Genomic DNA, 27,583 nt, shown 5'->3' with positions numbered 1-27,583 from the left:
TATTATGTTCTGATTTTATAAATGTAGTTGATAATATTTATGATTTAATAGATTAATAAATAATCATAAATCCTTTTTAAAAAAAAATATCGTTAAATACATAAGCTATGTTTGTTTTTTTCTAGGGTTTGCTTTGGATGCAAAGGATGGTGGCCATTGAAGAAATAATGTGAGATGAAAAAGGTAGTCTTCTCTTTTCCTCTTTATAATTATTAATAATTATATACTTTATATACATGATAAATATAAGATATACTCAATTAGCTTGACTTATGTATGTTATAGTAAGCACATTTCATGATGAATAACTTTATTTGTTTAGTCAATGTTTGATTATTCCATAAATTCTCACAAATATGAATAAAAAAAATGTAAGAAAGTAGTTTATATTGTTTCATATCTTCTTGAAAAATTGTTTTGATTTAATTTTAGATGGAGTAGAAAATGTTAATATATATATGGAAATAGTAATAGAATTCAACCATTTATGTTTGCATTATTTTAAATACGCGATGCAATATTTTACCATCATGACTAAGAAAGATATAATTAGAAAATATATACACTACAAATAAAAAAACTTGGCAAAAACCATTAGTCTATTACAACATATGAAACATGGGGTCCTGATGAATCTGTTGGTGTACATAATAATAAGATTAAGTAGTTTTAATACAAATGTATCCACAAAATAATGCCAACATAGTAATCCTAAAATTATACTATACAGTTATACTAACCAATAATACATACCATTAGGAATATCAATTTCAGGAGATAAAAGAATGGGTACACTCAATTCCTGTGTTTTCCTATTATTTTCAATCAAGCTTCCCTTCCTCCTTCCCCTACTGACCTTGTCATCATCATTTGTATTAGACGTTGTCTTTCTATGTAGATCATTATCTCTATTGTTACCTGGAATTAATATGTTTAATATAATATGGCTTAGTTAATGTCAATTCGCAACTATGTTTAAAGTAAGTAACTATATATTGAAAAAAAAATTGCAAATCAATTTACCATTAGAAATGTCAATTAAAGGAGTTCTTTCAGTCGAAAGATTTGACCGTTGGCTTTTATTTCGCTTATCGTTCAAAATTGATTTCCTCCTTTGCATAGCAACATTTGCATCATGAAGTTGATTTGAATTGTTACAAACAATTGGAGTATTGCCACCAAAATCGTTTTCTTTTCCGTAATCTGAAAGTTTCTTTACACGACTATAGAGGAACTCATTTCTCTAATTATTTTTTATTAACGCATAAAAATATGGTGTAATTTGAAAGATAAGAACACTATATGATTAATTTGTCTAAATGACCATGAAGAATATATGTGCGTTTTTAGTGGAGTGGAATGCATGTACAGATGTTCGAAAGAAACCTTCTTATATATCTTCTCATCGTGTGACATTTTATTAATAGCCTTGCAACTGAAAACAAATTAATTTCATAAGATGATAATTTGTAAATTTAAATCCCGTCAAAACAAAAGAAATTATAAATATAAAACTCACGTCAATCTGCATGCAAATAAATCAGGAGCACTTGCAGCACCAACGCGTGAAAGAATTTCAATAATAATTTCAGTAGGAAGGGAATGAACAATGTTAGGCTTCTTTGCATTTGGGAATTCCATGTTTGAGAGTGTGAGAATGAAAAAAATCGAAATTTTAATTTGGAGGGTGTATTTTGGTTGAATGAATTGTAAAAACTATGCATGTATATTTAGATATATATAACATTCATAAAAAAGGCATGCTTAGAGAAAATGAAAAGATGTGTCTTTTGGCAATAATATTTGAGACAATGGAAAGTCACAAATTAAAATCAAATCATAGCAACATTTCGTAACTGCCAAATATCTATATATATCCCAAGTAATGCTATTTTAATATAGGAATTAGTAGGAAATTCATTAAAAAAAAGACGGCCATTTATATTTTTTTTAAAAACGTGACTAATGATTGTATATAGTTATTTAAAATATACTTAAATATACAGCCATTAATGCAATAATTCACTTTATTAATGTAAATGTTTGGTAGTATATCAATTTTCTAACCGGCATATATAAATCTGTATATATATTATATATATTTACATTGTTATGAATGGCTGTGTCTTTTGGCAATAATATTTGACAAAATGGAAAGTCACTACTTATTGGCAACACCTACCAAAATTTCGTAACTGTCAAATCTAAAACTACCCCAATTAGTGCACTATTTAATATAGGAAAATTTTCTAAATTCAATTAAAAAATTAACGCCAGTTACTATATTTTTTTTATTAAAAACGTGACTAATAATTGTATATGGTTCTTTTATATATACGTCCAATATTAATTATTGCACTAATTCAGTTTATTATTTTAAGTGTATGGTAATAAATTAATTTTATAACCAGAATATATAAATACGATTATATATATATATATATATATATATATATATATATATATATATATATACATATATATATATATATACATATATATATATATACATATATATATATATACATACATATATATATATATATACATACATATATATATATATATATATTTATTGGTATTAAATTTTCATTCTATTATGATTTAAGACATAAACGAAGTGGTGGAATTATATAATTAATAACGCATAACAAAAAGTAGTAAACTTACATTATAATTGAAACACTTTGTAACTAAGAAAATTTAAATAACAAATAAAATACATAAAAATTATATTTTGTGATACATTTGTTTGCTATAAGTAGGCAACTTGCAAGTAAATTGATAAGCACACTCTTCCACCCAGTAAACGTGTGTAACATCCACAACTTCATGAGCTTTAGATTTAAAACATAGCAATGTCGCTTCAAGTACGAAAACATATGCATCTCCAATGTGAGAGAATAGTTTGGTCCGTAGGTTGTCCATGTATTTAAAACTACAAAAAACAATCATTAGCGATAATGCGAAATTTATATTACAAAGTTGTAGTTGTATCCTAGAAGTTTCTAATATTAACATACATACCTCTTCAGTTCGTTTTGGTAGATCAAGAGTGGACAATTGTAATATAAAACGTATTTGCTTGTGAGATAGTCCAACACTTAATGACCCACTTATATCCTTAATTTTGATAGGTATGAATAGGGAATTCGAACTATTTACTTTATTAATATCATCTATTCTCCCAACAACCCTACACTTGCATCCCTACATTGAAACAATGAATTTAATTTACATATTTATATAAATATAAACGAACAAATATAAGATATTATAAAGTAAATATCAGATAGGACATACTCCGTTGTATTTGTGAAACTTAGAAATGGATAAACGCATTGAATTTGAGATGCATAGTAATCTATTGAGCGGAAGAGAAGTCTTATTTATCCATATTGTCTTGTGTCGGACAAATTGATCGTTACGAAACCTAATTAACCCAATCAAAACATGTATTTAAGAGAACACGTTAAGTTGCGCATGATTGAAAAAATGATGAAATCGCATGTAAGTATACATAGTAGCTTACCATTGTTTTAGTTTGCTTGCAATCTTTGTCCTAGGATTGATCATGATTTGTGTGTTTTCAACAGATTGCAAATAAATGCCTATGAAATATAGTAAAAATACAAAAGTAATTTAAATACAGAATGTAAACATATGTTACCTAAATAATACAATTTTCATGCTTACCGTCGTCATTTTTCAAAACCAATCCTCTTGCTAAAACAACCATAGCGTCTTGTAATAAGTCAGAACTTAATTATTCTAAATGGTCAAAAAAATTGTCGAAAACGCATAGTTTCATAGCAGTATAACTGATATAAGTAGAAACAACGAATCAATATATTAATTATGGCAAAAAAAAAAATGAACTACAATTACATGTAATATAAATCACAAAATTATAAAACTACCTCTTGTCAATTAGTATGATATATTGTTTGTTGCTTTGTCGATTAATTTTTGATTGAACACGCCCCATATAGATGAGTACTCCAACAACACCTAACATGTCATTTTTTAAGAATTACACATTTACGAAGATTGTGTATTTCACATGCATATATATTTATGATACAAATAATTATAAATGTGGACAAAAATAAAGAAAAACCCAAATAGAACAAAGAAGCGAAAATTGATAGTTCTATATTGTCGTGATATCGAATATAACTTTATATGGATAACTACATTTATCACATGAATGTAACCAAAATTATTAAAAATAATTTATAACATTATATAATATCTATAAGATATAGATTTCGTATTTACATAGCATGCATGGAATGAAAATCTGTGTCTTTGTAAAACTATACTCTGATTAAAAATCGAAAAAGGATTTATTTTTGTTAGAATGTTTTATAAGAATGTAAAAAATTAAGTATAAAAAAAAACAAAGAAACGTGTGGAAAAAAAAAATGCAGTATATATATACCTATTTCCTTATTATCAACGTGAACTTGCCTGTTCAAAGAATTTAGCAATGTGAATTTATTTTTTCGCACCTTATTGACATGAGGATCCATTTCACAAAAGAGAATAGAACAACTTGATCTTGGAAAAAAATATCACAATAAAACTAAATTTTGTATGTTCAATATATATAAGACAAACAATACCGCAAATAAAAGTATGTGTCTCTTGAAATCACTTAATTTCGGAATCAATCAATAAAAAAATCACTGGAATATTTCGTTTCTAAACTGCTAAATATAAATGTTTTTTATTAGTGTTTTAATGCATATGTTTGGTAACGAATCAATATATTAAAAGGTAAATCAAATCAAAATCTTTAACACACATAAGAGTATCCCAGGGTGATATGTGCGTTGTTAGATCGAAATATACAAAATAATTATGTTAGATATAAATTGTAGTCACGATTTTTTATAGATCCGAAAAAATAATATTATCCATTATATTTTACTTTTTCTTGATTGAACTTAATTCATGACCATGATAAGTAAAGATACATACATAATACATATTTAATACAAACATTCACAAATTAATTACTATGAAATGTCACTTAAGCAATTTAGTCATTTACTGCAAGACTTTTTCTTTAGTAAACAAAATTCATGACCATGAAAAATAAATAGAGATATGTAATACATATTTAATACGAAAATGCAAAACAATACATGAGAAAACTTGAATACTTCATTCTTCAAGACATCATCTCATCTTTTCATCCCCAATTGTTACACATGTTTAAGTACATTAATCATTTATTAGGGAATCTAAATACTAAACTCTTTCCTTTGTTTCTATTGTTGCAAGTTCAATCTTATTACGAAAGGAGATAATCATACCAACATAACCCATGGTTTCCATTTCTTCTTCTTCTTCTAATTTCTCTAGTGCTTTCAGAGAATTCGCAATCTGCTCATCAATGGCAGACCATGCTTCAAAAAATTCCATCATAGACTCATTAATATCATTGACATGTTTTGCAATTTTAGGATCCATTTAGAAAAATAAGTTGTTTTTTCAGAAATTAGAAGGATACTTAGCTTGGAAATTTAAAAACAGATTTTGATGTATTGGAAGCAAGAGGGGTAATGAAACCGGATGCTTCAAGTCTATTTTATAGGCAAAAAAATTATCATTTAATGTATTGCATGCATTAGGTGGTAGATAATATTTAACGACTTGCATGCATTGGTTGGTATTTAAAAGCTTGAATTTAATGTTTTGGAACCAACCGTGAGTTATAATAGCAAACACATTTTTTTTATATTAAGATTGACAAATAAATAATACAACTCTAATTGCACTTATTTTGTAATTCAATTAAGAAAATTAACATACTACATTAATATAAAAGAGTATGTAAGACAACTTGCTAATCATTCTTTGCAATATAATACAAAAAAGTTTTATTTCTACTTAATTGAAGAAGATTTCCGTCGACTAAATTCAATTCTTCGAAACACTCATGGCACACTTTATGAATCCTTGGAGGTAAAGTGTGTAGGTAGTACAACATCATGTTATCACAATCCAAGTAGACCATAACCTAGGTTTTGATGAACAAACGTCTTCAATAGTATCTCATATAGGCGAATCATAACATATATCTTGATACTTTATGACTCAAAAGACGACCCGAACGAAATAGTGTTAACACCATTGCATCAACATCAAAGAAATTAGAATGTGCCAATTTCGGATGCCATGTATCTTCACACGTTTTTGATTTACACGCAGAATCTTCAATTGAGGCGCATTGTGCTTCACATGGGACTTCAAGAATTACATCTTCAATTACAAGCATATCACGTTTATGGTTATTAGATTGGTTTTGATTTAGTATTTTTTTGAAACTGATCTCATAAAAGCGCATGAATAAGAAACGAACAGACTGTTTTGTGGTATGTCATGACCATCCAAAAAACGTCATATGGACTCTCTTTTAATTGTTAAAATTACGAAATCTTGGGTTATGGTTTGGTGTGGTGAGACAAAGGCCAATGAAACACTTATATTTATACTACATATGGCCGAGTATAATTACCACCATGTAAAATTGTTTCCTTAATATTAGCATGGTGGTTGGGTAAGTATCAATTACAATCGTGATTGATATTCAAATTTCCGTATTTGATTCCTAATTGATTCGAAAATTTAATTCTGAAATATATCTTCTAATATCCTCCCTAATTGTTTTCTAATTTATTTATTTGTAATTATAGTAATGTAAAATTGTTTCCGTATTATTAGCATGGTTGGTTGGTTTAGTATCAATTACAACCGTGATTGATATTGATATTTCCTTAATTGATTCCTTAATTGATTCGAAAATGTATCAATTAATATCGTGATTGATATTGAGTTAATTTTTTTGATTTTCACGTGCAATTTGGTTCACATAGATTACAAAGACTACGTTATTCCAATAAACGTTTCCTTAATTATGTTGATCACATATCAATTAAAATCCTTAATTGACGTCAATTACATATGATTTGATTCGAGTGACACATAGACACCCTCATTAAGCTTCGAGGAATACTGAGCAAAGGAGCATGCCACATGGGATTGAAATCGCTAACTGAACGACACGTGGCCTCAAGGATTTTATTACTTTAGATATATATATAGATATTCTTGCTGTAATTTTGAACATAACATGAAGTTCATTATTTTCTTTCAAATAAAAATACTTACATGCAACATGTGCACTTCATGGAGTTGATAACTAGTTTACATTGAACACGCTTTTATGCAAATCAGACTACATATGTAAGTTACGTTACATGACACATGATTCTGCATATATTTTGAATATGGCCTTAAACCAGAGATACCCGATTCCATTTCCATACTCATCTGTACTGCAAAGAACCTGCGAACCAATAAAATCCATAACATATATTTTAACAATTAAAAAGAATAGTTACAAAATAATGGAGGTCATGCAAGCCAACTAACTGTGAAGTTGACTTAAAAAGAATCAACTTACCATAGAGACTTATTTAATTATTATTTTTGTGGCACAGACGCTTCATTTCATTAGAATGCACCTTGCAGGTGAGCCTTCAGCACCAACAAGCCTTAGGGGTAAGCAATGGACATTATACATTCCTGCAGGGATGTCATCTAGCTTTAGAGCTTCGACGATTATAATCTCCTGCACCATAACAAACAAGTAATTTATTGCTTCCGTTTTGTTAATAATTGGCTAAATTTTATTATAATCAATCTGTATTTGAGCTAGGATAATTAATTCATGTTTGTTTCAATTTAGGAGATGATTTGGAGCGTATCAATTACACTTTCGGTGCATAATACATCAAAGGTCACACTTTGCTAATTTGAACCTCAACTATAATGAGTTAAGATCGTCCGTTCTAATACCATGATAAATTTTATTGGGACTAACACAATCTCACGTCGGAGGATAATTTAACCATATACAATGTCGCAAGGGTTCGCCTTCTTTTGCATAAAAAAATTATACAATGTCGGCAGGGTTCCGTCCCAAAACCAATAAGTGATAGCAGTATCCCATCAAGCATCATATCTCTCTTTTTTCAATGGATAAGCTCGCATGTGGTTAGCATCTTAGCACAATGAGCACGAAAATATCTTTGAGTGCATCATGCTGCGATTAAAATCGAGTGTATAAAATTTTATTTTGTAAAGATTCATCATGCTACTGACTAATGATCCTATTGATCTATGATTGCAAATCGCCTTAAGCTCATGTATATGACTAATGCAGATGGAATTGGAGTAAATTTCATACCCTGCTTTCCAGGAAGATAAGATGAGTACTTGACAGGTGATCAACCGAAGCAACCGATTAGTAGTCAACACCTATAATGTAGATATATGACTATCAGTTCGAGCATGTCGGATTGTTGTCCCATATTCACCTAATTCAATAGTCAAGTTCATTATTCCTACAATTTATTCAGTCCATTGTGTTATAAGGTCCAAGTAACAACAATAGTATACATATTATTTTTCATTGTTGTAAAAGAATAAATATACTTTAATATGATGAATACCAAGTGAGCCTCTACCGAATCAAAATCTTCTATTCCACGATTGGTATTTTGGGAAGTTCAACAATTTTTTTTAAAAAATATGTACATCAAAGTAAGAGAATGGAAAAAGCATGAGATAATCATTTATCTCGCATAGAAAGAAAAAACATACGTGTATGTCTTATTTATATAGGAAAGTACATTAAAAACATCTTATTTGGTATAAGATTGATGGTTGGGCTTTTGGTGAGTGTGGCGCGGGTTTGTGGTCCTTTTTGGACCCCAATCAAGGTATGTCATTGGTGTGCCACTTTATTTTGTTGGTTGATATTACCACTATACTCCATCTCTTTCTCATTTAAATTTTAACACATTACAATCAACCAATATAAAATATGTTGCATATACATGATAGATAAACTAAATCAGCTTAGAGGTAGTGAGAGCTTATATAATACTGTTACACTTTAGCATTTTCACTTTGACTATCTTTTATGATTTATATGTGAATAAAAATATAGTTGTGTGAGATCTTGTTAGATTCGTCTTAATATGTACTCCCTTTGTTTTTTTTTTTTTTTATCTTTCTCACTTTCATTTGCATATCTTTCAATGCACATCTTTGAACTTAAATATCTTTTATTATATATTAGTAAAAATTATAACAATTGAAGATTAATAATGTACTAATTGAGACGAATCAAACAAGATCCCACATGACTATATTTTTTCTTATGAATTGAAAAAAATTGAAAAGATTCTCTCTAACCATGAATAGTATCAAGATTCTAAGTGAGAACAATAAAAAAAACAGAGGGAGTATTTTATTAATTTACTTTTTATAATTTTTAGAAATATAAAACTAGAGATATTAGTCTTAAAAGTCTTATATTGACATGCATAACAAATGTAGGTGTAACAATTATTTGCAAGTACTGGGAGTATAAACGTACCAACAAGCTTGATGTCTGTATTATCCACCAACCATTGTGCCCCATCCTCCGTGAAACCCACATAACTCGAATCAAACTCCTTCTTGAACATAAGGTGCCTATAATGAGAAAAAAGTTACGTTTTTAGTGGTGATTTTTTGGCAATCTCTATTTGCTCTACCATGATTAGCTCTTAAGAGTCTTAGCTAGATACGAAGTTCAAGAATATACATATTCTTGAATGAAAAAGATGCATAATAAACGATTGTGAAACAAAGCGTTTTTGGTACAACCCGCCACACAAAACTCAAATCGTGCGGCCATATTAGTTTACCTCTTCCTCTTCCCCGCCCATTTCCTCCTTCCCTTACATTTTTATTTTCTCTCTCCTCCCTCACCAATTCCTCTTCGCGAAAACTCCAACGGCAACCACCATCTCCTTCGTTCCTCCTTCCTCCCTCCTCCCTCCTGCCGCCCCAATTCTTCTTCGTGAAAACACCAAAACCCACAGCAAACCCACTGGACCCCACTTCTCTCACGTGCGCCGCATGTGGGCTTGGGCTCGCTTGAAGGCGGCCATTAGGGCGTTAGCAAGAGCGGGATAATGAGAGCTTGGACCTAGGATTGGTGTTGTAGTGGTGGTTGGAAGTCGGTTTAAGGCCACATTAAAGCAAAGCTCCTAAGCCTTGCATTGAAGAGGATGAGAATGAGATTTAAGACTGGATTGTTGTATACTACAACCTCCGGTTCGCATTTGCTTGTTTTTTTTCTTAGACTGGATTGGAGTAACTTGTACATGCTCATGATGATGAAATATAATGATAGGGCATGCGTGTGATAGTACCGCTAGCTGAACTTCTAAACCTCGCCCCCACAATTACTTAAAATCGCCCACAAAACAATTAAAATTACATTGGTAACCTTTTCACCTCAAATTTCAGATCCAACACCACCACCCTCACCTCCTGCCATCCCCCACAGCAACCTTTCTCTTCCTTCGCCGACCTCCTCTCACTTTCGTCGGCCTTTCTCTCTCCTTCGCCGGCCTTTCTCACCTTCGTCAACCTTTCTTTCTCCTTCACGGCCTTTCTTTCTCCGTCGCGGCCTTTTCTCACCTTCGCCGGCCTTCTCTCTCCTTCGACCTTTCTTTCTCCTGCCGGCACCTTTCTCTCACCACCATCGCCAACCATCGCCAACCATGGCCCAGTAAATCTCGAATTTTTTTTTAACCATGGGGGCGAACGTCTCGCCTGGACGTTCGCCCCATGGCCCGAACGTCGGGCCTGGACGTTCGGGCCATGGGTGAAACGTCCAGGCGAGACGATCGCCCCATGGCTCGAACGTCCAGGCCTGACGTTCGGGCCATGGGGCGATCGTCTCGGCGAGACGTTTGCCCCCATGGTTCAAAAAAAATTTCGACGCTAGGTTGGTGGCGGGTGGCAGAAGGACGGAGGTGATGGGTACTCAGAAGATCATCTGCGGCATGTTTACAAGAAGGTAAACTCGGTTCATCTGCGGCTCATTGTACCATTTTTCTTGGTCGATTGTGTGGTGGGTACTCAGAAGATCAGATGTTGCTTGTAGAAAATAACTCCAGTTTGCATACGCAGAAGATCAGATGGAGGTGGCGGGTGGCAGAAGGACGGAGGTGATGGCGGGTAGTGGGAGGTGGTGGGGGAGGTGATGGCGGGTGGTAAAAAAAAAAAAGGGTAAAACAGTCCAATAAAATAGTCTCAGGGCGATTTTAAGTAATTGTGGGGCGATGTTTAACAATGCCCTACTGCTAGATATGATTTTTGTAGTTTCTCAATATTTTACTTTTTTTTGTTGGGGTGGATATGATAATTATCCGTTGAATTCGTACTCAAAAAGTTTTTTGCCTTTAAATTAATGTATGGGGATATGATCACAAGTGATATACGTATACAATTTGACTTGTTAATTTTAGTATACTATATTTACAACTCACTCTGAAACTCTTGAATATATACATTTTCTTACTTTTTTTTCTTCGAATTTCAGAAAAAGTAACCCCTAAGTTCAATAAAAGTAACACCTTATAATTATAAAAAGTAATTCTTAATTTCAGAAAAAGTAGCTCATAGTTTCGAAAAAAGTAACCCCTAGTTTTAGTAAAAGTAACTCTTTATACTAACAAAAGTAACCTTTTATAATTACAAAAAATAACTCCTTATTATTACAAAAAAGTAACTCCTTATAATTACAAAACGTAACCCATACTTTCTAGTAAAGTAACCCGTTAGCATTATAAAAAGTAATTCATAGTTTCTGTAAAGTAACCCCTTAGTATTCGAAAAAGTAATTCTTAGTTTCACTAAAAGTAACACCTTAGCATTAATAGGGTTACTTTTTATGAAAATAAAAATAACCCCTTATAATTACAAAAGTAATCTCTTATAATTACAAAAAGTAACCCCTAATTTCAATAAAAGTAACCCATTATATTACAAAAAAGTAACCTACACTTTCAGTAAAAGTAACCCTTATTTATAGTAAAAGTAACCCCCTTACAGTTACAAAAAGTAACCTATACTTTAGGGGTGTAAGTTATTTGGTTAAAAACCGAAAACCAAACCAAACCAAACCGAATTAGTAATTTGGTTTGGTTTTTATCTTGGTTTGATTTAATTTCATTTTGGTTTGGTTTGGATTTTGGAATATGAAAAAAAAATTGGTTTGTTTTGGTTTAGATTTTGAAAGATAAAAAAAATCCGGTTTGATTTGGTTTGGTTTGGTTTTTGGTTTCATATTTTGGTTTGGTTTGGTTTGGATTGAGTCGAATTTCGGTTTGGATTTGGTTTGGAAATTTCAAAACCGAATTTATTTCGGTTTGGTTTGGTTTTGACCTAAAACCAAACCAAAAACCGAACTTACACCCCTACTATACTTTCAGTAAAAGTAATCCCTAGTTATAGCAAAAGTAACCCCCTTACAATTACAAAAAGTAACTCCTACTTATATTAAAAGTAACCCCTAGTTACAGTGGCGGATCTACTGTTGGTCACGTGTGGTCACGTGACCAACTATTATTTAAAAAAAAAAAAAAAAAAAAAAAATTTTTTTTCATTTTCAGCGTTTCACTCTGTTAACCAAACCCTTCTTTTTTCTCTCTCTTTCTCCTTCGCGAAAGTAAAAAACCCTAAGGGTTAAGTGTAGCAGCGCGCCGCAGCCGCACCTCCGGACTCCGGTGAGTTCGCGAACAAACCGCACGACGCTGCGAGGGTGCGAGTGTGCGACGCACTTCAGTCTTCAGTCGAGTAGTCGAACAAAGTCGCACTTCAGTCTTCAGTCGAGTAGTCGAACAAACGCAAGTCGCAATTGTTGGTGAGTTTTCCGGTGAATAACGTGAATTGTTATTTCATATTTGCTTGATTTTGTTTTGTTTTATTTTGTTATTAGCATTTCGATTTTGTTGTTTTGATTTTGTTAGGGTTTTTATTTGTCTAAAAAAAATCTGATTTGGGTCTTTGTTTTGCGAATTGCAACAGACCAACACACCAACAGGCAACAGAGGGCGGCAGGCCGGTAGCTGGCGGCGGCAGGCCGGCAGCAGGCGGCGGCAGCAGGCAGAAACTTCAGGTATTCTTAAAGTTCTAATTCAACCTTCTTAATTGAATCATTCTTGAAAATTGTTGAATTATTCTTCATGAATCATTGTTGGGTTGTAAATTGTTGCTGAAAATTGATGTTTATTTGTGAATTTTTGTCAATTTGATTTCATTCTTGATTGAATCATTCTTGATTGTGTTGTATTTTGGAAATTAGATTAGGATGCCATTACGATTGACTCGATTGTGTTGTGATTTGGAAATTGATGTGAATTTGTGATTTATGAAATATGTTACTAAGGATATGAATTAGAATGTTTTAGAAATCATTTGCTTGATTGTATTGTGTTGGCTTTTTCAATCGACTTATTTATTCTCATTCAAAGTATTAATTTAATTTTCAGAATGAAAAGGAAAAAAACGAAGGATATTTCAAGTTTTTTTTGTTAAAAGAACGCCAACTCAAAATCCACTATTTTTAGGTACTATTTTATCGAATATGAACTATTATTAGTCATAAATTGATTTTATTTGAAGTAGTTTTATTTAAATTCATGGATTATCTTATATGGATACGCGTATCCGTACCCGTACCCTTAGCCAATTCTGTCAACCTAGTCGGTAGTGACCAACTATTCATAAATTCCTGGATCCGCCACTGCCTAGTTATAGCAAAAGTAACCTATACTTTTAGTAAAAGTAACCCCTGTTTATAGTAAAAGTAACCCCTATTTATAAAAAAAGTAACCCCCTTATAGTTACAAAAAGTAACCTATACTTTCAATAAAAGTAACCCCTTAACATTATAAAAAGTAATCCCTAGTGTCAGTAAAGTAACCCCTTAACATTCGATAAAGTAATATATAATTCACTAAAAGTAACACCTTAGGATTGGAAAGTAACGCGTTTTACTTTTTATGAATGAATTAGATTACTTTAAATATATAATGGGGTTACTTTTTATGAACTAAGAGGTTACTTGTACATTTATTATGGTTATTTTTATAAATATTTCAAGCTATTATATAATAATTGGGGTTACTTTTGTGAACATATGATGTCACTCGAACAAATAAATAAGGTTACTCATACATTTAATTAAGGTTACTTTTATTAACTAATGAGGTTACTTTTATAATATAATGGGTCATTTGAAAATATATATGAGGGTTACTTGTAGAATAAATGAATTACTCGTATGATAAAATAAGGGTACAAATAATAATAGTTACTTATTATGAAGTAATGGGTTTCTCGTATCATAAAATAGGGAAAAAAAAATAGGGGAAATAAGAGGAGAGAGAAAATAGGGAAAAAAATAGGGGAAATAAGAGGAGAGAGAAATTGAGGCAAAAAAATAGGAAAAATTAGAGACATTAAAGAGAAAAAAAGAAAAAAGATTGAGTTAAAAAAATGAGAGAAAGGAGGGGCGGGGAGGGGAATTAATGGTAAAATTCTAAAGGAAATAAGAGGAGAGAGAAAATAGGAAAAAAAAATAGGGGAAATAGAGGAGAGAGAAAATAGGAAAAAAAAAGGGGAAATAGAGGAGAGAGAAAATGAGGCAAAAAAATAAGACAAAATAAGAGACACATCAAAGAGAAAAAAAAAAAAGAGTTAAAAAAAATGAGAGAAAAAGGGGAAGGGGGCGTGACAACATGAGAGAAGGGGAGGGGTTAGTTAATTAGAGGAAGGGGGGTGGCCACACCATTAGTTGAAGGTGTGGCCCGCCTCATATAAAAGTTTGTGATTGTGAAATGGATGTAAATTTGTTGTCTTAACCGAGTTACTTATATAGAAATAACCGCCTTAAGATAAACAGTCACGTGTTAAATAGGGTAATTTTAGCTTTTGTATAATTTTTTTAAGTTGGTAAGACGAATTAATGACCCAATTGAACTGGCCCTTCGCACAGGTACAACCAGTTTGGTTTACAGATCAGACTCTTTGGAGGAAGGTGAGATGCAAAGGGAAACCTCACCTCCAAAGAGTCTCGAGTGAGGTTGATCTCATGACCTTTAAGTCATAAGGCCAAACTTTTACCACTAGATCAAAATCCGCTTGGTACTTTAACCTTTATATAGGTCACTTTCATTTATATATAAAAGTAACCCATTTAAGTTAAAAGTTACCAAGTAAGCATTCTTAAATAAAATGACCTATTTAGACTTAAACAATGAACCATATTTATTGTAAAAAGTGACTCATTTTATAATAAATTTATTGTTATCCAGTGTACACAATATCAATTGTCAATAAATGTAATACTCCCTCCGTCCCAATTTATTTGCTACAAGCACTTTTTCACAAAGACCAAGGAGGGAGTGGGGACCATTGACATAAATGGAATTAACAAAAAAGCAAATAGGTAAATTGTGGGACTTATGTATTATATATGGAAACATTTACAAAATCAAGAAGGGAGTGATGAGAAATTTGTAAATAAAGTGTGGGACCTATGTACTATATATGGACATATTTGCAAATGTAGCAAGTAAATTGAGACACCCCTAAATGGCAAAATGTAGCAAATAAATTGGGACGGAGGGAGTACATGAGTAGCTAAATGTCAGATTTACCTGTCTGTGTTTAGAGTTCTAAAAAGTACACGACTTACTCCTTTCGGTATGTATAGTAGCTTCATTGCCTCCGCTAAAGGAGAAGAGATAAGAAACTATATCACTAACTTTGAAACAAGAACAAATGTACTATGTAACTTTTACTTGAGCATAAAAGAAAACAAAAATAAACATAAGTAATATAAATATATTTTAAATTTTTTATAGTTGCAAAGTTTTGAATATTTATGTCCGTCAATGCAAAAGGTTTATCTATTAGTAGATGTTGATATGCTACAAATTACACATTAGGACAAAACCAACATTTTAAATGTTATACTTCCTCCGTTTTTTTTAGATGTTACACTTTTTATTTTAGGAAGTTTTAAATTAGATGTTACACTTTTATTTTGGGTAATAACTTCTCTCTATCTCTCTCCTATCACATGTTCACATGGGACCCTTTTATTTTTCATTCTCTCTATGTCTCTCCTCTCCAAAAATTACATAGGAGTCCGTGATTTGAAAAGTGTAACATCTAATAAAAAACGGAGGAAGTATTTAGATTCGTCAAAAACTATTGGTCGAGATTATTATATAGTATATAACTAATGCAAAATTATATCGCTACAACTAATGAGATAACGGAGATAATAACGGAGATAGTATGTGAATAAAACTATTGTTGATCGCACATATTTCATAATGTCAAGTTGAAAAATAACAAAAGAAAAGGGCCCTTTTCCATATATGGTCCTGTTTGGCACTAGTGTTTGAGGTAGCGGTTAGCAGTTGGACAAGATTGAAATACTACTTAAGAAAATTATGAGTGTTTGGTAAGGTAGTGGTTATAGTAGCAGGTAGCAGTTGGAGTAGATTATGGGTAGCGGTTGTGAAACGTTACTACAAGTAACGTTTGAGATTTAGAGGTAGTGGTCTAGCAAATAAACACTATATAATAGCATAAGGTAGAATTATTAACCAGTTTTTTTTGTTTTTTTTCCTTTTATTCTTTAATAATTATTTTATTTTATTGCAATTCAATGTTTGTTTTACAATAGCAGAGATGTAATTTAAAGACTTATTTTAAAGATATTTTAGTTAAAACTGGTAATCTAAATTTTTTGAGGGTTGAATATTTTCTTAGATTTATACATTTCTTTGAGCAGCTAAAAAGTCGTATACTCCTTTTTGTGTAACTTCTTTGCAAAAATAAATATTGAATTTAACTATTGAACGAATATATGAAATTGTTTTAGTTCATTTCATATTAGAATAAATGTCATTTATCGTTTTTTACAATTCCAACAGCTACTTTTGCCAAACACTTCTAATTAAACAACTAATTTAATAGTTGACCGCTGACAGCTACTAGTAAATAGCTAGCAGCTACCCCCAACAGTTGCAGCTACCACAACTGCCAACAGCTACTAGAACCGCTAGTTTTGCCAATAAACATGCCCATATCTCATCTCTCGAGACATTGTTTCTGTTTCCTAACGAACTTTGATATGTATATAAATTGTTTTTTTTTTTCGTGATGAACTGCTATAAACCTGTCCACACAGGTTAGGTGTGCGGGTTACGATTTGTTGGGTATATTATTGGGTCCGGTTATACGGTTTGTGGGTGGGATTAGGGTCACAATACATGTCAATGACACACTTTTATTTGTTTTTATTTCTCATATAAAAATGAGTATTTTTCATATATAAAACTATTATTTCATGATTAATAGTATGATATAACGATCATATTAGAAACATATATATGATTTGAATAAACAAAGTAGCTAAAATTCAAATCAATAATCTCTATTATACTCTCTCCGTCCTTTGTTAGTTTACCTCTTTTGACTTTTCGCATTTATCGATGTAAAACTTTGAGTAATAATATCTATAATTATGTATTTGTAAAAATTATAAAAATTTAATATTCTAAAACTACATATTGAGACGAATCAAACAATATCACACATGATTATATTTTCCTTACATATAAAGTACAAATGACGGTCAAAGTAATAAAGATGAATAGTGTTATAAGTCAAAGTGTGTAAACTAATAAATGACGGAGGTAGTATAAGTGAAGGGGGGAGGAAGATTATGTCCCCTTACAAAAGTCTTATATATCTTTAATGAATTTAAGTTGACATATATATATATATATATATATATATATATATATATACTTCATCCTACTTGCCATATATATTGAACAAGTTAACAATGGAATTGAATTTAAAATATCAATTAAATATTTCTATTATATAAGTGAAGGGGGTTGGAAGATGGTGTCCCCATATAAAAAGTCTTATATACCCTTAATAAATTTCAGTTGTCACATAAATTATATAATATTTTCTTCATCCTACTTCCCATATATATTGAACAAGTTAACAATGGAATTGAATTTAAAATATTAATTAAATATTTAATTAAGGAGAATGATTTTTTATTCTTACATATGTGTCAAAGCCTTTAATTAAAAATTAAACAATAATAACTTGATTGACACAATCAGAAGAAAAATAAATCTTGAATTTCATATGAATAGTTATACTAATAATATTTTAAAATCTAAAGGTTGGTTATTGTTCAATATTTACTATTATATAAATCAAACTCCTCCACTTTATTAATATTCAACGATTCAACTTGATACACAAATTCTTCCGCTTTATTTGGGTACAAGCTTTCTTCTGGTTTATATGTCCTTCTCTCAATACTATATTTGAATAATTCTTTTGCTTTATAGTCCATCCGTTTCATTTTAATCTACACACTTACACTTTTCACGCATGCCAATTTAAAACATTGAGAATATATATCTTTAGTTTTGTATTTGTAAAAATTATAAAAAGTACATATTAATAAAAATACATGTTATGATGAATCTAACAAGATTCCACATGACTATATTTTCATCCGCGTATAAATCACAAATGATGGTCAAAGTGAAATTTTTGAATAGTGTAAAATATCAAAGTGTAACAATTAAAATGAAACGGATGGAGTATGTCCTTCTCTCAATACTATATTTTAATATTGATAAACAAATATCTAAAAAAACCAACGAAACGTTAGTTTAAGAAAAATATATTTAAAAAATTAAAAATGATTGCAAATGTGTATTTGAATCAATTATTTTGTAACACTATGATTATTATGACTAATCGAGAAAAAAAACGTTAACATAAAACGCACGCATAGCGTGCAAAAAATGTTAGTAGTACTATAAACGATGTTCTATCATAACACATCAAATATATTGAATTTGATGTGAAAAAAGTAAATTACTTCATATATGTACGTAGCATATATGAACTAAGTTACTCCCTCCATTTTGTGAAGTTTTACTCACTCTCCGTTCCAATCTATTCTATCGAGTGCATTTACTTTACTTCATTCCTAAATTGGCAAAAGAAATATTCTTAGTTAATTGGCCTAGGACTCACTTTTTTTTGCTATTTATATTTATTTCATGCAAGTGGATCCAATATTCTCTCCTCATATATTTCTATTTATTTAATACAAGTGGATCCAAAAACATACTCTCATATTGCCGATAATATTGTGTCTACAGTAAGTTAGTAACTAAGTAGAACTTTAAAGAAACCTAGGTAGTATATATATATACAATCAAAAGGACCTTATTAGTTTAGTAGGTGAAGTAAATAGGGCCTAAATCGTGATATAAAAGATAAGCTATAGCCAATCCGTTGTAGGAGACTTCAACTTCTTTTTTATTTTTTCTGTTGTGAAGCTTTCTATTCTTTATACCTTAGAGAAAATGCATCTACCTCCGTTTCAAATTAACTGTTATACTTTGACATTTTACACTATTCACAAATTGCACTTTGATCCTCGTTTGTGATTTATACGTGAATAAAAATATAGTCATATGGGATCTTGTTAGATTCGTATTAGTATGTATTTTATTAATATGTATTTTTTATAATTTTTACAAATACAAAACTAAAGATATATGTCCTCAAAGTTTTGTATTGACATGCATAAAAAGTGTAAATATAACAATTAATTTTAAATAGATGTAGTAGCTGTTTAGAGAAAAAATTGGAGAAAGAACGATAGTTTTAGAAGACATAGGCTTTTACGAGTAGTAGTTGACCGAAAGAAAATGAGAAAGAAGATAGGAGTATAAAGTACCAGTTATGTTACTATCTCTGGCTACGTCAACCAACAAAGCGGGACCTGTTGTAAAAATAAATAAAAAAATGCAAGTTTATCAGATATATACTGTGCTCAAACTTTACACTTTCTTTTTTTTTTGTTTTTTTGTAAAATTCAAACTTTACACTGTTTCACATCAATTATGATCATATGAGACTCCTTTGATCCTTTTGACTTGAAACTTTATGCGTCATAATAACATTTAATAGTATTTATATCTTCTTGTTTTTTTTTTTTTACTAAAACGCTTGTTCACGTACACTTCACTGCAAAATACTATTAAGTTAAAATCAGTTTCGATCATCAAACAACTACAGAAGAATATAATAAAATCGCCCTAGAAATCAATAAAATTCAATTTTTAATCAGTAAAATAGACAATTAGTAATTTAATATGAAAAAATTAACTTAAGCACAGATGATAAGATATGTAGAAATGAAAAGTGTAGTAGACTTCAGAATTTATGAACTGTGTAGGAGCAATGAATCTAATATAATTCCCAAAATGAAACAAGATAAAAACATTGAATATACCATTGAGGACATTAAGATCAAGGGTGTCGACATCGAAACCAGCATCGTAGTAGTGGTCAAAGAAATGTCCGGGGGCATCAACTTGGGTACCAGTATGGGAGGGAAGTTTCATCTCAGACGTGTTAGCGATGGAGCCATTCTTTATGCTCTTAGTCAGCCAAATCACCTGACCGACACCATCGGCAGAGCCAAACGTCGGCATATAGGGGGTAATACGATGGGTGATGTCGATGATCCGCCCATCTCCGTAAGTATCTCTATGTGGGATCAGGTCGTTGGTGTTGGATAAACCGCATGATTTTTCGCCGTATGGGGATGGGAAAGCCGCGGTGGTGGTGGCGGAGGACGGGGTAGGGGAGAGTAGGAAGATTGTGGTGGTGGCGAAGAAGAAGAGGAGAAATTCGAGCTGAATATTCATGGAGGGTGGAGGGCGGGAAAGATCGTTGACACTGTTAGTTTTAATGTGTATAAGTTTATTGATGGGTTATTACTGACGGCTGCTTCTTGCAATAAACTTAGCAGCCATATATATAGGCATTGTCATTTATCAACCATACAATAAAAATCAATGACTCATATATTATATTTTCAAAACTCCTATTTTTTTCATCGGAATTTACTCCCTTATTTTCCCCTTCCCACGAAAATGAGTCAATGATTTTAAAATGTATAGTTTACGTTTGTAGTAGAGTTTGTAGAGTTTATCTAGAGGATTCGAACTGATTTACCACGTTGGGCACCCGGAGGGTCCATTTCCATTCCACATATTGTGACACGTGGATGGTATTTTTGAATGACTGAGATCAATTTATGAGTTTATTCATCATACACTCGGTTGTACCATATGCATGGTACATTCAAAGTTAATTTTTGCTCATTTTCTGATTTGAAACTCGCCTTTCCTTTAATTACATTTTTGCTCAGATTATGACTTCAAATGAAGAGTTACAGAAAAATAGTCTTGGATGTACTATGCTTACGGTACATCCGGCTGTGTGAATTTCACTATATTTTGTTGTTTAAAATTTTTCTTTTTCAGTTGTTTAAGTTTTGGCGGAAAACCTGGTGCGATTGTGAATTTCACTTGGCGTCACAAATAAATTATGAATGCTCCTACACTTTTCCTTTCTCCACCTTTGTGCTGGTGCCTAATATACTTCCCCGTTTCAAAATAGATCACACATTTTGACTTTTACACTATTCACACACCTCCTTTATTTGACAGTGTTTTGTGATTTTTGTGTAAGGAAAAATACGGTAATGTGGGACTAACCGAAAACATGTAAAGAGGAACTGGATATTAGTATTGTAACTCTCCTTTATCCCTTATTAATCTTAAGGAACATTGGGAAAAAAAGCTTTCAAAACATTCTTGGCCACAAACTTAAATTTGTTACAAGACGAACCTATTGGGATGATCAACGCCGGAATTGAAATGGTCAACATCGAAAAATGAAATAGGTTCATTTTGCCAAAAATATATAAAACTGTCTATTTATCTCCCTCTCCAAACATCGTGAATCAATTAGATGGAGGATATAGTCGGGTCCATTATCAATGTACTTTAGCACATGATTTGTAAAAAAATTCTAAGTGTTTACTACTTGTACTATATAGTTTACTAGTATCTGTTACACGTGGTGCGTGCGTGATACCCTATATAAGTGACTTTGTGGAAGTTTTTAATTTAATCGTCATTCAAGTAATATTATTCTATTTGTTTGTTTTTACTGGTGCAGATATAAGATGTAACTACCTTGTAGTTGTAGTCATCATTTTCTTCCCTTTTTAAAAATAATAAGAGAGAATGTAATTGGTAATATTATTTGGTTATTAGGGATATTTTGGATAAAAAGGGTGGATACTAAAATCAAGAGTTTCCATATATAATAGAGATTTACGACCCACTCTTAATCTTTTCAATGTTATAAAAAAAGAGCGATCTTAACCTTAATCAGTTTTTTGTCATATATATTTTGTAAGACTATATTACCAAAATTGAAGATAATTGTGTTGGAAAGAGCAAAAGTAAAAGTGGTGCATTTATTAAGATTTTATGTATTGACTTTTTCTTTTTGTGAAAATGAGGGAATAGGCCGTAAAAGTTTTGAAAACAAATTTTTATTCAAGATGTGAAAAAATTTGTTTACCCACTATGTAATTGCTTATTAGCGATAGACGTTTATAATAAATGGGCCCGGATTCAACTCATCTATTAATTTCTAAAACTGTTTTATTGTGGATTTCTAGTGAATACATTATCTAGTGATAGTTACATAACAATTTGTTTGATATTTTTTTTGATAAAGGAAGGAAAAAGAACGAAATAGAGTGAAAAAAGAGAAAAAAAAAGGTAGTTGTAGTTTCTAATATTTGATATAATTGGTAGATTTGAGAGGAATCACGTATTTGGTTTTCATTTGTAAAGGAAATGAAGGGAAGGAAAATAGGAAATAAAGAAAACTTAAGTAAAAACTTCTTAGCTGTCTTTCCTGTCAAATTCCTTCGATTTTAGGAGAAAAAGAAAGCAAGGATTTAATAGTATTCTTTTCCCTCACTTCCTCTGCTTTCCCATCAAATCCCTCTTATTTCCTTTTACCAACCTTAAGAAAGTTTATTTTTAGCTCTCTTTTTTTTTTTTCATCCAAATCCTTGCTATCGAATAAATCCTAAATCTCCTTCAAAACCACACCAATCAAACAATGATGTCTTCCCTATAGTAATTTTGTTTGATTTGCTTGCTCCACTTTCCTATTTGCGACCTTAATTTATGTTTTTGTCTTCCAGATAACAATGAACTGAAATAATTGTTCAATCTTGTTTCTTGAGCGCATGCGAGAACGGTTAACAAGAAGTACATTAACGAATATACGGTTTCATCATTTTGCGAAGTCAAATCAAATAATTTCATTATGTTAATATATTTGGTAAGGCACCCCTAAAAAACAAATGGTAATGCAGTAGTTAGTATAGAAGTATTATATCCCCTCAAAAAAAAAAGTATAGAAGTATTATATACTGCTGGTGTGAGAGAGGTCGGCTGAGTAAATATATATTCCGCCTTCAGATCCAATAATGCAATCAACTACTCCGCCTAATAATCATGTTTCACGAGACCATTATAAAAGAACATATTGATATTTGTTATGGCTGAATTTTCGAATTTTTTCCTTGAATAATGCAAAAGTGGGTTTTAATTCCCAAAATGTGCCCAAAAAAGTTAAAATTCCCTGCATACCGTCCACGTAGGACGGCACGCGAGAAAATTGTTTTTTTTTTTGTTTTAACCTATGGAAACCGCTACTCAAAGTAGCGGTTTAATTTTAAAATAAACCGCTACTCGGAGTAGCGGTTTATAAATAGAAACCGCTACTCGGAGTAGCGGTTTACCTGCGCAAAATATGGTGAGCAGATATCAGTTTTCATAATAAACCGCTACTCGGAGTAGCGGTTTAAAAAAAAAAAAAAAAAATTTCTCGGCGCTTGTAAACCGCTACTGCAAGTAGCGGTTTTACTAAAAAAAAAAATTCTCGCGTGCCTTCCTACGTGGACGGTACGCAGGGAATTTTAATTTTTTTGGGCATATTTTGGGAATTAAAACCCATTTTTGCATTATCCAAGGAAAAAATTCCTGAATTTTCGGGATGACATTAACACAAGCAGCAATGACATGACATGCCGCAAGGACTTGGTTAAAAGACAACCAACGAGTTAAGTACATAGGAGGGTACTCAACTTTGATAAAAGTTCCAGTTAAGGTACTGAACTTTCATTTGTACCAGTTAAGGTACTCAAATTGGACGGCCGTTAGTCTAAGGGACTAAACTTTGCTTGTTGTCGTTAACAGCCCCTAAAATAAAAGTAAAATGTGACATGGCAATAAATACATGGTGACGTGGCACTAAAATACAAAATGACAGTTAATTCAGTACCCTTTAATTCAAAAAAGCCAGCGAAATTCTTCAACGGTAACAAATGAACATATATATTTAAAACTGAACCATATTAACAGATATATTAACATTCAAAAAATCATCTCTCTCAAGAAATCAGGAGCAGCAAAAAATAAGAACTTCCACAACACGAAAATTTCTGATATTGGTGTTCTTCCATCAGCAGCAAAAAAAAATCAACTTCATCACCTTCCATTAATCAGGTACAAAGCAACTGCATTAATGAAAATTAAACCTAATGTTAATTTTTTTGCCTTTTTTACCAATATGAATTTTAATTCATAGTATTTTGTTCACCTAGGCAGCATAATGTCAAGAAATAGCTATGGTGGTTCCATGCCCCCAATTCCCAGAAGATGTCATTGTGGGTTTGTTGTAACCAAAATCAGAGCCTGGACAAGAGACAACCCTGGTAGAAGGTTTGTAGCATGCCCTGACTACGATGCTGAGACTGATACAACGGGGTGCAAGTTATTCAAATGGTGTGATGTTGAAGAGCCTATAGAGTGGCAAAAAAATGTGATTTTGGGGTTAATGGAGGAGAAGCAGGAGCTTAGAAGGGAAGTGATGTTGCTGAGGCACAATTTGAAGACAGCAAATGAGAAGGCAAGGAAGAGTGAATCAAAATATATCATGCTGAAAATGAAGAAGGGTGGATTTATGTGTGTTAGGGCTTGGATTTGTGTACTCCTTGTTGTTCTTGTTTGTTTATGGTACAATATATAACTATGTAAGGGGTTTATTTAGGACTCTAATTACTATATCAAGGCATGTAGTAGCATATTATTAATTAATTATAAGTTACCTTTCAACTATTTTCTCCTTTGCATCCTTCTAGCCATTGCTAGGTCCTGAATATATATAAACAAACTAATTCAGAATACATGTGCAGATTATAAGTTAAGAAAATGTTAGCTAATTCAATCAAATCACATACCTGTAAGGCTTGGCTAGTTATTGTTTGTGAAGCTTGTGAACCCCCTGGTTGTGACTGGCTAAATGAGTATTCTTGGCTGAATGAATATATGGTCTGCTCACCCTCATAATCTGAATAACATGCTACTCTTCTTTGTGGGATTGTGTGATTGAGGGGTTGAGTAGGTGGCTGCTGTGGTGGCTGCTGTGGTGGCTGCTGTGGTGGCTGCTGTGGTTGGAGAGTAGCAACTCTTTGGTAGCCACTTGTGTAGGTGTATACACCTACACCTCTATGGTGCATGGGTACAGTAAGTACATTCTGTGCACGGCTACTAGTTGACTCACTTGCACCCATGCGCACAGACTCTGTAGGTACATTCTTGCAACCTCTCTTGTTATGCCCTTGAACACCACATAGGCTGCATGTCATTACTGAGCCTGTTTTTTCAATTTCCCTGAACTTGTAACTTCTCCAGCTGCCTTCCTTCTCTTCACTTGGCGCCTATTGTGCACTTTCTTGAGTTTTGGTGCATTTACCAAAGTTTCTGAACTAGGCCACTCTTCTGCTCCATTTATAGGCTCCAACAAGTAGTCATATGCCTTCAAATACACTGATTTGGTGAAGAATGGGTTAACATAATGTTATGGTTGATCAACTTTGTTCCAAATTGCAACCACTGCATGTTTGCATGGAATCCCACTTATTTGCCATGCATTACAGCTGCAAGTTCTAGCTTCCAAATTCACAACATATTTTGTTTGTGTTGCCCCTTCCCTCACCCCATAAGAGAACCCCCATCCCAGAATGCATTCCATCCCTAGCACCAATCTTGTGCTTCTCAACTTGCTGTTGTATTCTTGGACACAACAGCATCTCTTTCTTCCCTATTTCATCCCTCTTCTTGTGTAGCCTCTCCATTATCCCCTCCCTGATGTCTTCCAACATAGTAATTATAGGTTTATGCCTTGAGTTCAATATGTAGGCATTGAAAACCTCACTCATGTTGTTATCCTACTCTCAGCTTGGGGAAACACATCTGACACAGCCTTCAATAAACCTTTCTGTTGATCAGACATGAAAGTGTAACCAGCACCTTCATTTGATAATAAATCCTCCCCTAAAAATGTCAAAAACCATGTCCAACTAGAAGTTGATTCAACCTCTACTACTGCCCATGCAATTGGGAACATTTGGTTGTTCCCATCCCTCCCAACTAGAGATGGCAATGGGTAGGATCTGGACAGGGTCCTCTAGGATCCAGATCCAGATCCGTTTTTTAGGCAAAGATCCATATCCTACCCGGATCCGCTGGGTAATAAGAATGAGGATCCAGATCCAGATCCGTATGGATCCTACGGATCCGGGTCCTAAATGGATCCAAAACGGATCCTTGTTTATTGTCTTCAAACTATCCTAATTTTCACAATAATTAAAGATTTTAAACAATAAAGTCATCTAATTTAAACCGAAAATTACATTTTATGTTTGAAAAATAACCATTGTAACTACTTACAACTATTCAATTATCAAAATGTAGATTAGTTATCAACCCAATTTTCGAACTCAACTATTCAGTGAATTCGCACAAAAATCGCACATTAATTGGAACAAATCCAAAATTCAAGCGAAAATCCGTTTTACATGTAATAACTAATTTTATCAAAATATAATATTAAATTATAATAATATTATAAAAACGGGTAAACAGATCTGGATCTGGGTAATTATTTAGGACCCGATCCAGATCCATATTTTTCAAGGAGGATCCAGATCCTACCCGGATCCATAGGGTCCAAAATTTGAGGATCCAGATCCGTCAAAAATGGATCTGGATCCACGGATCCGGGTAGGGTCCATTACCCACTGCCATCTCTACTCCCAACAGCAACTAAAAGTTGTCCACCATAGGGTCCTTTTAAGAAACATCCATCAAGAGATATAAAAGGCCTACATCTAGCTATGAACCCCTTTTTCAGTGCCTCAAAACAAATGTACATTCTTTCAAAAATATTTCCATCCATCTTAATTATCACTGTATTACCTGGGTTACTTTTTTTTATCTCTGCAGCATACCTTGGCAGCAAGGTATATTGCTCCATATACTCCCCTACAATCAAACTTTGCCCCCTCCTCCTAGCTCTGTAAGCTACACCTCTGCTGACCCTAATCCCCCACTCTAGCCAAACTGTCTCTATTATATCCTGTAGCCTCAGATAAGGATTTATTTTGAACTTGCTCTTGTAATTTTTAGCAATCCAAGTAGCTGTCATGTTTCTGTTTTTAGGGGCTCTTCCACAAGTGTGCTTGGGCACCAAGGTTTTCACCATAAAGTTTCTCTTAAACTTCTCCAATGAAGCCCAAATTCTCCAAGGACATCCTTTTTCCTTGTTCATGCATCTAGCACCTACCCTGTTGGGGTCATTC

At 32.3% G+C, this 27,583-nt stretch overlaps 1 protein-coding gene and 2 long non-coding RNA genes across 4 annotated transcripts; 1 reads left to right on the top strand and 2 right to left on the bottom strand.

Moving 5' to 3' along the window:
- Nucleotides 1-7,091: 7,091 nt before the first annotated feature.
- On the bottom strand, nt 7,092-20,779 carry LOC104905825 (cyclase-like protein 2). 2 transcript variants are annotated; one of them, XM_010694461.3, is made up of 7 exons: nt 20,291-20,779; nt 19,733-19,777; nt 15,585-15,657; nt 9,461-9,558; nt 8,264-8,334; nt 7,478-7,645; nt 7,092-7,360 (listed from the first exon to the last, which is right to left on the bottom strand). In XM_010694461.3, exons 1-5 carry the CDS (start codon nt 20,706-20,708, stop codon nt 8,321-8,323), a joined length of 648 nt encoding a protein of 215 aa, XP_010692763.3. In that variant the 5' UTR covers nt 20,709-20,779; the 3' UTR covers nt 7,092-7,360; nt 7,478-7,645; nt 8,264-8,320. The 2 variants fall into 2 exon arrangements, with proteins under 2 accessions (XP_010692763.3, XP_057247731.1); XM_057391748.1 differs by lacking the exon at nt 8,264-8,334.
- Nucleotides 20,780-24,349: 3,570 nt separating this feature from the next.
- Nucleotides 24,350-25,058, top strand: LOC130592074 (uncharacterized). The gene is made up of 2 exons (XR_008970232.1): nt 24,350-24,446; nt 24,545-25,058. It is a non-coding gene; the product is annotated as an uncharacterized LOC130592074 (long non-coding RNA).
- Nucleotides 24,387-25,358, bottom strand: LOC125491901 (uncharacterized). The gene is made up of 3 exons (XR_007268472.2): nt 25,181-25,358; nt 25,049-25,094; nt 24,387-24,457 (listed from the first exon to the last, which is right to left on the bottom strand). It is a non-coding gene; the product is annotated as an uncharacterized LOC125491901 (long non-coding RNA).
- Nucleotides 25,359-27,583: the final 2,225 nt, after the last annotated feature.

Source organism: Beta vulgaris, chromosome 1, assembly GCF_026745355.1.
Source record: "Beta vulgaris subsp. vulgaris cultivar EL10 chromosome 1, EL10.2, whole genome shotgun sequence".
Lineage (NCBI taxonomy): Eukaryota > Viridiplantae > Streptophyta > Magnoliopsida > Caryophyllales > Amaranthaceae > Beta > Beta vulgaris.
The sequence above is the reverse complement of the archived record's forward strand: the minus strand, read 5'-3'. Positions and strand labels throughout refer to the sequence as shown.

Bases quoted from the DNA above. Each gene is read 5' to 3' on its own strand.
- LOC104905825 (XM_057391748.1), bottom strand. From the start codon at position 20,708: ATGAATATTCAGCTCGAATTTCTCCTCTTCTTCTTCGCCACCACCACA. The intron at 19,778-20,290 runs GTATATTCAATG...TTTTTACAACAG, and splicing joins TGATCTTAATGTCCTCAATG to GTCCCGCTTTGTTGGTTGAC. The intron at 9,559-15,584 runs GTAAATCTGACA...TTCTCATTATAG, and splicing joins AGAACTCTAAACACAGACAG to GCACCTTATGTTCAAGAAGG.